The sequence below is a fragment of the Opisthorchis viverrini genome, assembly GCF_000715545.1.
Source record: "Opisthorchis viverrini unplaced genomic scaffold opera_v5_187, whole genome shotgun sequence".
Taxonomy (NCBI): Eukaryota; Metazoa; Platyhelminthes; class Trematoda; order Opisthorchiida; family Opisthorchiidae; genus Opisthorchis; species Opisthorchis viverrini.
In genome coordinates this window covers 740612-752817 of record NW_008751845.1, presented here as the reverse complement: position 1 = coordinate 752817, position 12206 = coordinate 740612, and the positions used below count along the sequence as shown (strand labels likewise).

Here is a 12206-nt window from a genome sequence, read left to right as displayed (position 1 = left end):
AGAGAGTTAAAGGAAATACGTAGAACATTTTATCGATAGTTTTATTGACGGATAGGATATCCTCAGTTCTCTCTCCCTGAAGCGCAAGGTCCAGCAAGAGTAAAAGTTTCCAGGTTTTTGTATGACCCTGGATCAAAGAAAATAATCAATACGCATTCTAACTGGCTACTGCATGACTTTCAGTTTCATTTTCTAAGATATATTGTGGTATGCGATTCATACAGTGGATGATGAAACCGAACATAACAATCAGCTAGGCTCTAAAGAAGAGAATTTGTGTAGATGGGGTGTAATGAAAGCATTACCATAAACGAGTATCTAGTTTCCAAAAATAGCTCACTGATTTAGCTTGCCTACAAAGTCACGGACTAGCCTATCGCTTACTAGACTCAATGCATAAGTGAATAACTACAACAACTACGATGGGTCTCACTGAACAACAGAATTGGATGAAATGGATAATCTCTTCTGCCTGTCTGGTACTAAGTGAAAGTGAGCGTTATTCAGAGTGGGATCACACTGTTCCCTCACGGTTAATCCCGAAAAATATTAAATAATTTGAGGTTACGTGATTTTTTGTGAATAGTGACATTATACACTGTCTAGGTGAAAGTGGTCCACCGCGCTATTCCGTCAACCGTGGACGAGTCGAATACTGAAACTCGTCGGACGCACAATGGCAAAGGAGTGGACAGCTACATTGCTATTCTCGCCAGCTAAGCGCAGAATGACTGAAATATAAGTTTGTCTTACAGATAACGGCAGTGGATCTGAAAAAATCAATAGTTGGAGGTGAATTTTGCATATGTGACCGAACCTTACCTGTTGCTGGAGCAAACATTATCACACGACAATGAAACTTTTCAAATTCATTTTGTTTTAATAGAGTTGTTCCGCTTGGAACAATTAAAACAGGGCTATTAAAGTGGGACAGTGACATCACCAACGCTAGCCCCGTCGATACTACGACAAACAAAACTTTCAAGAGAGATTTTGATAAAAACCAACTATTTTTATGTGGCCCACTCGGTGTTGACTGTAGAGGTCAATCAGAGTTTTTAGTGGTTCCATGTGAAGGGAGCACTCCACCTACTGATCGGGAAGAGAGCTAGCTGGTGTATTTTCACCCATTTTGAAGTGGGCTGGTCCCAGCCTGAGTGTGTGCGTGGCAATTACTACAAACTTGGTTACTGATCTACGGATATTTTTGCTTGACGGCATATGAACTGAATGGGTGAACTTGATTTTCGTTAACGTTAAGTGAAGATTTCATAATTTAGCGAGGTGCTGAACACGCTAACAAGCTACTACGCTGCTAGGCATTAAACTATTTGCCTAATGCCATTTTATTATGAAGGGAATGAAATCGCTGCTCAAAACAACGTGATTTTTTATGCAATAAAGTTGCTTCCAAGGGACTCGGCTAAAGATTAAAAAAACCTTGGTCTACGTATAAAAGCTTATGCGCACTTTGTCAAAGTTTTAATTTGAACTAATCGCCTGCCTCAATTAAACTTATAAATTGCTACCAGAAAGGACAAACAGCCCGATAGTTCATAAGCTTTCAGAGTGGTTCACAAGGTCATTGGCTTATCCCCATCGCCAGCAGCACAACTGTTTCCGCATCAATGTAGTTAAGTGTACCAGATCTGACCAATAAGTCAGTTAATATGTAGAATATGAAAAAGGTAGAAGGCAGCCCAAGTCCGTGTCAACTAAGCTTAACAATATCATCCACTTTCGTAAACAAGTGGCTACTGAGAGCAACGGTATAACGGTATGAACGACCTTCCTTCATCTAACTGAGTAGTTTCATCTGTGATAAACTGCGCTCTAGATTGTTCTAGATCACACTTTCCCAGTGTGTCCACAGGGACCTGTGTGAGTTGATTGCCAAAGCCCGAGACCCGAATTGGTGCTCGAATGAACTTGAGAGAATCTCGTGTATGAGCGTGTTTGGTAAAATGGTTTGGATTTGACCTTCACTAGGTGATTCGTTTGAAAGAGTAAGATTTACGATCGGTCGACTCGTGGACGCTTGCTCCATGGTCTCTTTTTCATCGGTGTAGGTTTCACATTTACATTCGATCCCTCTGTTTTAGAGTGAATGTACTGAATGGAAACGGCTCAGCTCCAATCGGACTTTAGAGCCCTTAGTCACGGTCAGCACTGCAGAATGAGCAAAGGTAACCTGTCTGGACCAAACCACATGGAGGGTAAATAAAAGCTGCCAACATAGAGCCGAGTTCAGTCAAGCAAAAAAGCATTTCTAAAGGGTATCAGGTTGTTCGTTTAAACCGGTGGGGAGTCCGAGGTTAAGAGACATTTATCTGGATATCCGAAAAGGAGTCTACCGAAAGTAATTCTGAACACAAGGCTGAAAAGAGCGAATAAGTACGAGGGCCGTCTAAAGGTATTTAGATTTCTCAGTCTCATCAATTTGAGCATCTGTTAGTAAACGTAATACGCAGGTGCAAAACCGTAAGCCCGTGTCACATTTTTTCCATGATAGGATACCAGTTTTGAATTTCCTCTGAGAGTTCTGCCCAATACTCCATAAGTAAGTTCCAGATCTTCGGAGTCAACCAGAAGGCGTGGTGACACTGAAATATCCCAGCAGTGAATTTCATTTTTAAAGTGAAGATTTCACGATCATTCACTACGACGCATGAATTTCTGTGACGTGTCAGAAGAGGCTCCATATATGTCCTGAGAAACAACCGGTTGTATGCCGATCGGTCCGGTTGACAATTCCTCGAGAGCCTAGTGTGACGTTCAGCTCTTTTCCTTAACTGTTGTTGTTGCTCTCCCCTCGTAGCCCCTTTGTCGCGTCGGGATCTTTTTCACCTCCAATTTACCATAAACAAAAGTGACCGTTATCGCGAAGGAGTCGCGGGAAATGAAAGTCGTGCGTGATTCTGCTTGTCAGAGCACCCAGTTGAATACTATAGGAACAAATGCGGGTATTGCATCAGAAGCCTGTAGTAAACCGGAGCGATGTTGTCCAACCATGTTCCACAAACTTCAGGGCCTGCCAGACAATCTGGGAACGATAGCACATGATAAGTGCTGATCTAACCTACCCGAACAAGATACCAGTAGGTTGAGAAACTAGATGAGACATGAAGGCTAAATTAAAGCAGTCGCCTGATAGGCCGCTGCTAGCTCGAGACCAGATGACTTGAGGTACGTTTCTTGTTGGGATGAACTTTTCTCTAAAAGTAAATTTCCCGCACAGTCCCCCTGTAGTTTTCAGGTTCCCCTAAACAGACTACTTATGACCTCTATTGTGAGGTTTACGGGATATGTATTGTTCATATTCACATCACTCTCGCTTGAACAGTCGTCCTCCTATCCTGGGCTAGTTATTCTGATGAGTTTGTACGTTTGTCTTTGTACGACCATATTAGTAGACGTCCTGAGTTGATTGTTCGTGGCTTGTGGATATGTATGTTCATATTCACATCACTCTCGCTTGAACAGTCGTCCTCCTATCCTGGGCTAGTTATTCTGATGAGTTTGTACGTTTGTCTTTGTACGACCATATTAGTAGACGTCCTGAGTTGATTGTTCGTGGCTTGTTTGGCATGAATGATCTAAGAATTATGCCAGTACTTCGATGTATCTCTTCGTTGCATTTTGATTTTCTCATGGTGACCATGTTGCCCTTGAGTCTTCGTTCACAGTCCGTCCTAAATAAGAAAAAAATAGATTTACTAGGTAAAGCCGCAAGTTCCTCCAATGAAGTAAAGCTGGAGATGTATGCCGATTGCTAGCAGTCTTGATAGATGCTTAGTTGTTGGCCGTTTATGGAAATAAATTACGGAGTTGTGGAGTGACCTTCGTAGAGGTTAGAAATCTTACAAAAATTTGGTCTTGTTGGCCCCTCTTCGAAAGACTGCTATATAGGAAGTTAGACACCAGCTGTCTTTGAACAAAGCCAGGTATCTATTCTCCTCGCTGCTATTTATCGAACCCTTTATCTTTTTTGCATTTCTATAGGAGCCTGGATGAAAGAGACTTGAGTCTGTTGTACCAAGTTCTACTCCCCTCCAATGCGTGTTTAGAAACATTCATGAACCGTTGTGCAAGCTCTGGATCGATCTCCTTCGACCAGTGGCATAACTGCTTTGATGTTCCGCGAGGTGAGTTCGAATAGATGGTGTGTTTCGACTAAAACACGCGTATTAATTTTGTTTTCATGGGAAACTCTTCTAGACCACACCTGAATCTCTCGTTTATGAAGTGAGCTGTCCAGGAGTTTTCGGAAACCTGATGTATGGTGTATTACATCCATCATGTGGCATCAATACGAAAATGTAATGCGGTTTATGACTGGTGAAATCGAAGGGTTCGGTCCAGCTACAGTGACCCATTAGTTTGGATAGTCAAATCCCGCGCTTCTGATTTTTGTGGATGAAATGAAAACGAAAACTTGTCCAACGGGAAGGTGAATTCATCAGCCTGGAGACCTTCTGACCTTTCCCTGTGTTAGGACATTTCTCGCAGGTGGAAACATTTTTACACAGCAAAATTATATTGTATGCTTTTCACCTTCCACTTAATCAAACTAGTTTTCATTTCTTCCTTTCAGAGGAACGAATCGAATGCAGCCGATTCAAGTGAAAGGGCAAACGTGAGGACATCCTAACTTCATGTCAGTCCAACAGTATAGCAATACCATTGATTCACTCACATTCTGTACTCCCTTCATTACACAAATAACCCATTCTGAAAACATTCAGCAGACTTTTTCTCATGTGGAATTTGATATCTGAAGGTAGACAGTAATAACAGTAGACCCACGTGGATTTCGGTAGCATGGCTTGTGTCGGGTCTTTTTAGGTTTCTACTGCAACGATAACCTTGAAGAGGCCTCATGGTTCGAATGGATTTACATGGATTGTGCTAAACTAATCTCCCTGAAAATACGAAGCTATGTTCGACTTACTTAGAAAAAAAGCTTCATCGTAAACCAGTTTAGTTTGTTCATGGATTATAAGTTGAACTGAAACACGTCTGTACATTTGCTGTTGGTGTACTTTCGAGTCTGGTTCTGTTCCCTTAACTAATCCAGACTTGGGTCCCAGTTTGTTCCAATAGCCACTGTAACTATGTCACGGCTGGTGAGTGGACACCTTTGAGACTACATGCTGTCACGTGAATATACTTGGTTTTCAATTATGCACGATCAAATCGAGTTCTTTGGATTACATAAAAAGGGAACCCCTTGGCATAAATCATAAGTCACTTAAAAAAGGCAAATGAAAATGCGAACAGTTTGGTGAATGGAGGAAAATACATTTGAACTAGGGTTTGAATGTCAGAGATTTCAGTTCGGAAACACAAAACAGGTCCAGTGGCACAAGAGTCTGGCTGTTCTGGTATAGAAGGAAGAGCAAGGCAGTTCAGTTCTGCAGCGAGAACCGAAACACTTTGGAGATAACTGGATGGAATACACGTTTGAGAGACTGAGATAGAGGACAAAGGAGGTCAGCTCCTCTGAATATTTCTCATGGTAGTGGAGGTGAAACCAGTCAGGTGAAGCCAACTCCCGACAGTGAGGTTTTTTGCAGGATACCATTCAGCGATACATTGGTTATAAGGCGCAAAAGTTTATGCGGCGCAGGGACAGAGTTACAAAGAAGCACCGCACCTCAAGCATGAGATGTGAGAGTGGATTCACTATGAAAAAATTCCTCCAAGAATTCGGAGGTACCATGAGCTGAGTGGAAAACTGGCTTTCCTAAAGGCAAGGGTAGCGAGAACCCGGGCCACGAAAAATTGGTGGACAACCAGTAATCGATAGAAGTAATGGAGAACTAAAGTGGTAATTGATCCTATTACACGACGAAAACTAGCCGGTAACAGAACAGAAATCGGCATAACACTGTTACAGTTCGGAATCGTCATGCGATCGGTGGCAATGCGTGATCGGTTGTGGCAGAGAATGATATCGACTTACTTTGTCTACAAAGGTGTGACTATCAAAACGGTAGACGAAAGGGTAAGGGGAAACTGCTGATTTTTCAGTGATTCTTGCTTTGAATCCTGAAGAAAAACGCCGTCAGCGTGCGCTTAGAAAGAGCGACGGCTCAGAAAACTTCCAATCGATTTGGAATACAGAACACACAGGAATTTCTAGAAGGGTATGTAACATAAATATTGGCTTAGTATTTTAATCGGAACTGAACGAAGTGGGGTACGTGGACATAGCACTTGGCTGACTTGCATGTAGGCACAACTTCACAACAACCCTTCGACAGTAAACAAACAAAATCGGCCGAAAATCACATTTCCCAGATGGTGTCCTGAGCATCTGTGACCTTCAAAATGTTTAATTTTACTCTTCGGAACGACTAACATTGCAAGGGACTACCATATACAACCACTAGTTAGAAGTTTCAAGCCAAGGTTTGACCATGGTTTACTGCTCTAATTGATTGTAGTATTTGCTACTTTTCCATCTGGCAAATTCAAGTGATTTACCACTAACTTTAAAAAACACTATTCTGGTTGTGTTTTCGCCATGAAACAATTTTTCACTTTTCGCGTTTGTGTTGTAATCTCAGGTGTGTGTATACATTCATCGACGTACTGTCTTAATTGTTATAGGATCAGCAGCCTGTATTTCGAACTGAGTCGTCAAAAGTACCTGTAAAATTTGATAGACTTGTCATTCGGACCTACTAATATAACATGTGTCCACACACTATCAAATAAGTCGCTCACGAGGTCGTAGAGAACAAAAAATCCAACAAGGTACACTTCACATCACCCAAACGAGAAGCCCTATTTGCAGGTTTTGTGTATAATGAAGGAGTACGCTGGAACTGATTCACGACAACCAGTGAAGGGGACATGGCTACCCCAGGGGGCGGACGCTTTAAAGTGCTGTATTTGAGAATTCGTCCGTGAATAAACTGAATCTTAACGATTTTCGTTAACTTACTAGTCAAAAATGTAACAAATTCGCCCTGCGGTAAGTTGAGAACTGATTCCAGACAGATCATAAGCGGAATTCAATGGGACCAGTCGGAATTGGTCTCCACGAAGGGTTGGCTACTTTATGGAAGCAAACTGTAGGGAGAAGTCTACCTATCGGTATCTTAACTTGTATCCCAATGGACAATACCAGTCTGGTGCAAATTTGACAACGCGGAGATACTAAGCTTGTGTTGGAAGAAAATCCTCGAGGATAGTTTGTTATATTTTTTTATGATCAACGACAGTTGACTACTACACAGGGTGTTATGTCTGAGCGTACAACCGCATTACCTTAGTCCCCAGATTGTCACAAGCTTTCATATTTTACCGTTGGCTAGACTCGGTTAGATACACAAAATTAGGGATTGCCACTACAACACAAACGCACTGTGTTTCATCAACTACACAGCAAACAAGGAGATTAAAACAGCCAAGGCTCTCGAGGAAAGGCTAGTTTAAAGGCAGTCACATCATAAAAGGTTGGAAGATGTCTAATCTAACTAACGAGTCCCTTGATGCGCCGACCAGTTGGTCGTCTATAGTCAGAGAAAATGCTCCCAGCTCTTCGATTCCGTACAGCGTTTATCAATGCTCTCAAAGATATCGGTAAATGTAGGCGGTACGGGTTGATCACTTTTTGAAGAAAGTAGCACCTGGATTACTGTTAATCAGTGTGGTTTGAACACTATGTGTTCAAACCGTCCGGTCTTACTGCATTTGTGCCATCGGGACGAATTATCATTCATTTTCCAACTCTGACAACTCAACCTCTTAGTCCGTCATCCTTCGTTTTTCAAAGTGACACAAAGTGATGTTTTGGTGAATTTTAGCGCGACTGGCGCTTCTCGAGGAACCTAAGGGCAGTTAACTCGTTATGTTTCTACAAAAAGAATTATAGACATTCATCAGGCATGAATAAATCAGCGGAGGCTCGTTGTGTCGGTGGCACTGGTCTTTGTTTCATCTGAACCTATGGCTTATTCAATCTTGTCTCATTCAACCAGACGTTTTAATCGACTTCGCCGGATTCATCTGGATGCTCATTTTTGGGTCGATTCTCGGTGTTCATGCGATCTTGTGTTCTGGCAGATGAAACCAGTCTGCCACCTATGTTGTACCTATAAGATGCTAGAACTTTCCATTAGTGTTGCGAGTTACGTCTGTCTGGTGACACAGAACGAATAAACAGTTGGAGTAACCGAAGTTCGGAGGAACGGCTGACTAAAACTGTCGCCTAAGCTGACGAATTTGACCGACTTGATAAACGGAAACTGACTTGGGCAACAGACGATATATAACTGACGACGAGCAGTCATTTGCGGATACAAAGCAGACCGTACTTAGTCCTCAGATGCAGCTTGTCGAGTTCGCAAAGCTAGTAGTTTGTTAACATGCAACAATTTTCCTTCCTGACCGAATGTGCTGACAGAAAAATCTCCCATTCAGACGAACAAAGGAGCATTTACATGGGTATTGTGAACTACGTTGGCTTCGTTTTGTCATCCATTGGTCTGGTTGCGTGGGATGACAATGCGTCTTCCACATCACCATCATATAAAACACATGAATTTAACGTTAACCCAGATTTTGTCCTCTCGGATGGGAATCACACATTGATGTCCAATTAACCAAGAAAGGACTAAACCGTTTGACGGACGTGAACCTGATAGACATCATCCTATACAAATTGGTACAATTGGCCTTTCCTTGTACACAAGTGACACAAACTACTTGCATTAGACGAGCAACTCCAAAGGTTGTCTACAAGTGAAATGAAGAAGGCCCTCGCTGCGGAGTTATTTACTAGGAAATGCCAACTGACCGGTTACAGACCATTGAACAGGGAAGCAAACCTCTAATTTGCATCTTATTCACAAAAACTGGACACCCATCTTCTCCTGAACGCGTCTTCTTGAACTTTCCTGGAGATTCATTGACTCCAATCATTCCTCGGTCATATCCAAGCAAATGTTAAAGTGACTCCACGAGTTCCGCAACAGATCTCCCCTTCTCAAAAGACGCAAAGCGAAATTCCACGAACAACACATACTACTCGCGTGCCTCCCCATCAGTAGTATCACCGTTACACAAGTAGCACTCGTAACTTATAAGGACTGGCTACTAGTGTGGTTACCACTTTGGTGGACATAACTATTGTTAGCAATTCTGTTGTCAACAACAAAAACAAACGAAAAAACACCCGTTTTAGTTGCCATCCATTCGAAATAACCCGAATTAGTCTACTGTACAGTATCGCATCATGTCGACGATAGAAATGCAATTGATAATCTGCGTATCCAAACTTAGGTCTCGCACCGTTTATTTCACCGTATTCCGCTCTCAGTGCATCCTAGTGTTTGTGTGAACATCTTGATTCTCTCCACTCGAATTGAAGATGCCAAAGTGCGCTTGACTAACAAAGCCAACTCAGTTTGGACTTCATCAGAAAGGCCGCATCGGTTCAGACAAACGTGATACAGTCGTCCGATGACATCCCATGAGTTTATTCAATGAGTGTGAACCACTCCAGGGGAAAAACGTGGGTCACTCAATATGCGTAAACGTATATATACATCATGAGTATAACATCATATCCAGAATTGATAAACAGAAAAATTGATGCACTCGTAAGGTAAATACAACACGTGATCCAAGAGAAAAGAGCGGATGAAATAAATTCGTTGTCACGTGAGCTGTAAAGATGTCGCAATAAGATTGGGTTGGGGAGGGCAGTGAGTTTTCTTTGTTGGGAACAAACAAAATAGGACCCGCATCAAGAAAGACTGAGTAGTTTGGGCAAAGAACGAGTAGTATTCAGTCGGCCCGTTCGATTCTTGCCACAACTTTGCCATCCCAAAGCGGCAAAACCGCGTTATCATCAGTAAGTTCTTCATGAACAGCACCAGTCCCAAACTCATCACTTGGCTTTTTAAAGAAATATCTGCAAAAAATGGTCGGTAAATGGAGAGCAGTCAGTAAGGATGAGGCGTACAAATGCAAACGACATTACTGAAATAGTAGCAGTATGTGCCGCGATTGTGAAACACAGACAGACACGTTCAAATATTCCAGTAATTAGGTGGTCTAGCTCAAGGTCCTCCACCACAACGGATCAACCCGTCCAGGTAATTATTAACGAACGGCTCTCTGAAAATTGGTCTGGAGTTAATGTCGAATTAGGGAACATTCCAAACGTCGGCGAAGGATTGTTAAAGTAAGAAAGAACCCCCCAATGGGAGCTTCGGTCGGATGTGCCCCTTAATGTGTCTACTTTTTGTCTGAGGTAGAGTACCGGTGTGAAAAACTATCAGTCACGTGTGTCACATATCGGATAGATATAGTTCGTCTTCTCTGAGCAGACTAGACGGCTGTTGACAGGAGACCCACCTGTATTAAGTCTATGCAATACATTACGATAAGTCGAACGTTGTACCAACTGAAACTTGAGGCGGTCTGGTGCACCACATTCAGTTGCTTAAAAACATCATAAGCGAAAGATTCAGCTGAGTTCAGGTGTGTCATACGTCAAAACCAAATTGGCATGCAAATGAATGATTAAGACAAGTGCTTCTTGTTTATTACGCAACATACAGAGTTGCACGAATAGCTAAAGAATTAAACTTGGTATAACTTCGGCTTTGCAGTAACAGAGCCTAGGGTATTTGCTCAATCAAGCCGCTGACTGGTGGGTCTTGTTGACCGCTGTAAGGTTTACACTCACCAATCAGATACGGCCTTACATGGTGAATCCATTACGGAGACCTGTGGGGTTTCATCGGATCGACACGCAGTCAAAGAGCCGAATCTCTCTCCACCTAACAATCCAAATTGCAACAAGCTCACGTCTGTTAGAAGGGAACCAACAGGGCAGTCATTTTCCAATACGATTTTTGTTAAACATTGCTTCTGATGGGGGAAAGTCGCACGGGGGGATCGCTAAGCTGGGGATGTGCTGATATCGCATAGAATAACCGAGGCAAAAAAAATTTTTAAATGGTTCAGCTGTAACAATCTTCCGGTGCCTAGCTGCCATGCCACTCGAGGAAAGCACGAGGGCTGTGATATTATCAGGTTGCCCAAACCTAGACAGGGAAGTCAAGAGGCAGAGGTCGGGTTCGGTGACGGACCTTCTGGTCAGTAAATTCGCGCTCTTGAGCCATCTCGCCCCCGAGACAACCGGGAAAAGAATGTCAGAAAATCACCTGAAGAAATCTACCTCCTTCCCAACCCAGTGCTGCGAACGTGTCTGTAGGGTAGATCCAACCCTCATTGGAAATTAGATAACCCTGCGTGGTTGCGAGCATAGGTTGTTGGAGGCAATCACCAAACAGCCACAACAATGCACTGAGTACACACACACAAGCACAACCAATTTTTTTCTAGGAAGCTGACCAGAAAGAATGGCGAGCAAGACAGTGCGCATTCCGTGCTCCAGTTGGCTGTTACCGTTCAAAGGGTTATATAGAACAAAAGGAACCAAAATCCCCGTCTGTGGCTAGCATACTCCCAGGCTATGTACACGATGACTTTAATCTAAATTAAGCACGTTCCATTAGACACTAAAGTCATTCGTACAGAACGCGGACACTTGCCACGGTTGCAACAGTATAAAATAGACTGTCAGGCAGTTGAAGAAAGCAGGAGAGTGCGAAAGCATTAGTTCACTTTGAAAAAAACAAAGAGCTTGTGGCAGCATAAAGCCGTGTTTCGAACCGCTGGATTGAGGCATGAGTCTAAAGCGACCGGTACTCATTCGGTCAAGTACCGGATAAAGGTGAACAAATTTCCAGGATAGACTAACTATAACCGCCGTAAACTCATTCGAAACCCATCCTAGGCTTGCTATAACTCGAGGACTTCTTTGGATTGATCGGTAAATAAAAAATAAATCATCATCATCATTATCATCATCATCATCATCATCACCATCATCATCATCATCATCATCATCGACAGCATGACATCAGCATTCAACACTGATGCTTCACTGCCTTACAACCATGACTTATTTGAAAGCCTTATTGTAAAGAAGAGTAAAGGTGGACGGGGAAAGGACTTAGTGCTAGCTTAATACAATCATTCCGAGGTGCCTACACCTCCAGACATTCACTCGGGCAATCTGGATAGAAACTGACAAGAACGCCACTGGCATCGGTTGGCAGCCATATCCTATAGTGTCTCCAACCAGGTACAGTGAGGATCACGCGGTCCCCATCCTG

The 12206-nt window shown here is 42.7% G+C and overlaps 2 protein-coding genes across 2 annotated transcripts in view; one reads left to right on the top strand and one right to left on the bottom strand.

The window, feature by feature from the left end:
- The window catches only part of T265_07838 (hypothetical protein), a gene marked incomplete at both ends in the record, with an annotated part of 37621 nt that extends 32874 nt beyond the window's left edge, over positions 1-4747 (top strand). The window contains 2 exons of the mRNA XM_009173471.1: positions 4003-4145; positions 4595-4747. Coding sequence (XP_009171735.1) covers positions 4003-4145; positions 4595-4626 — 175 coding nt within the window. The remainder of the gene's footprint in view (positions 1-4002; positions 4146-4594) is intronic.
- A 4736-nt stretch (positions 4748-9483) lies between these two features.
- T265_14407 (hypothetical protein) overlaps positions 9484-12206 on the bottom strand; it is a gene marked incomplete at both ends in the record, with an annotated part of 30287 nt that continues 27564 nt past the window's right edge. The window contains one exon of the mRNA XM_009173481.1: positions 9484-9928. Coding sequence (XP_009171745.1) covers positions 9802-9928 — 127 coding nt within the window. The remainder of the gene's footprint in view (positions 9929-12206) is intronic.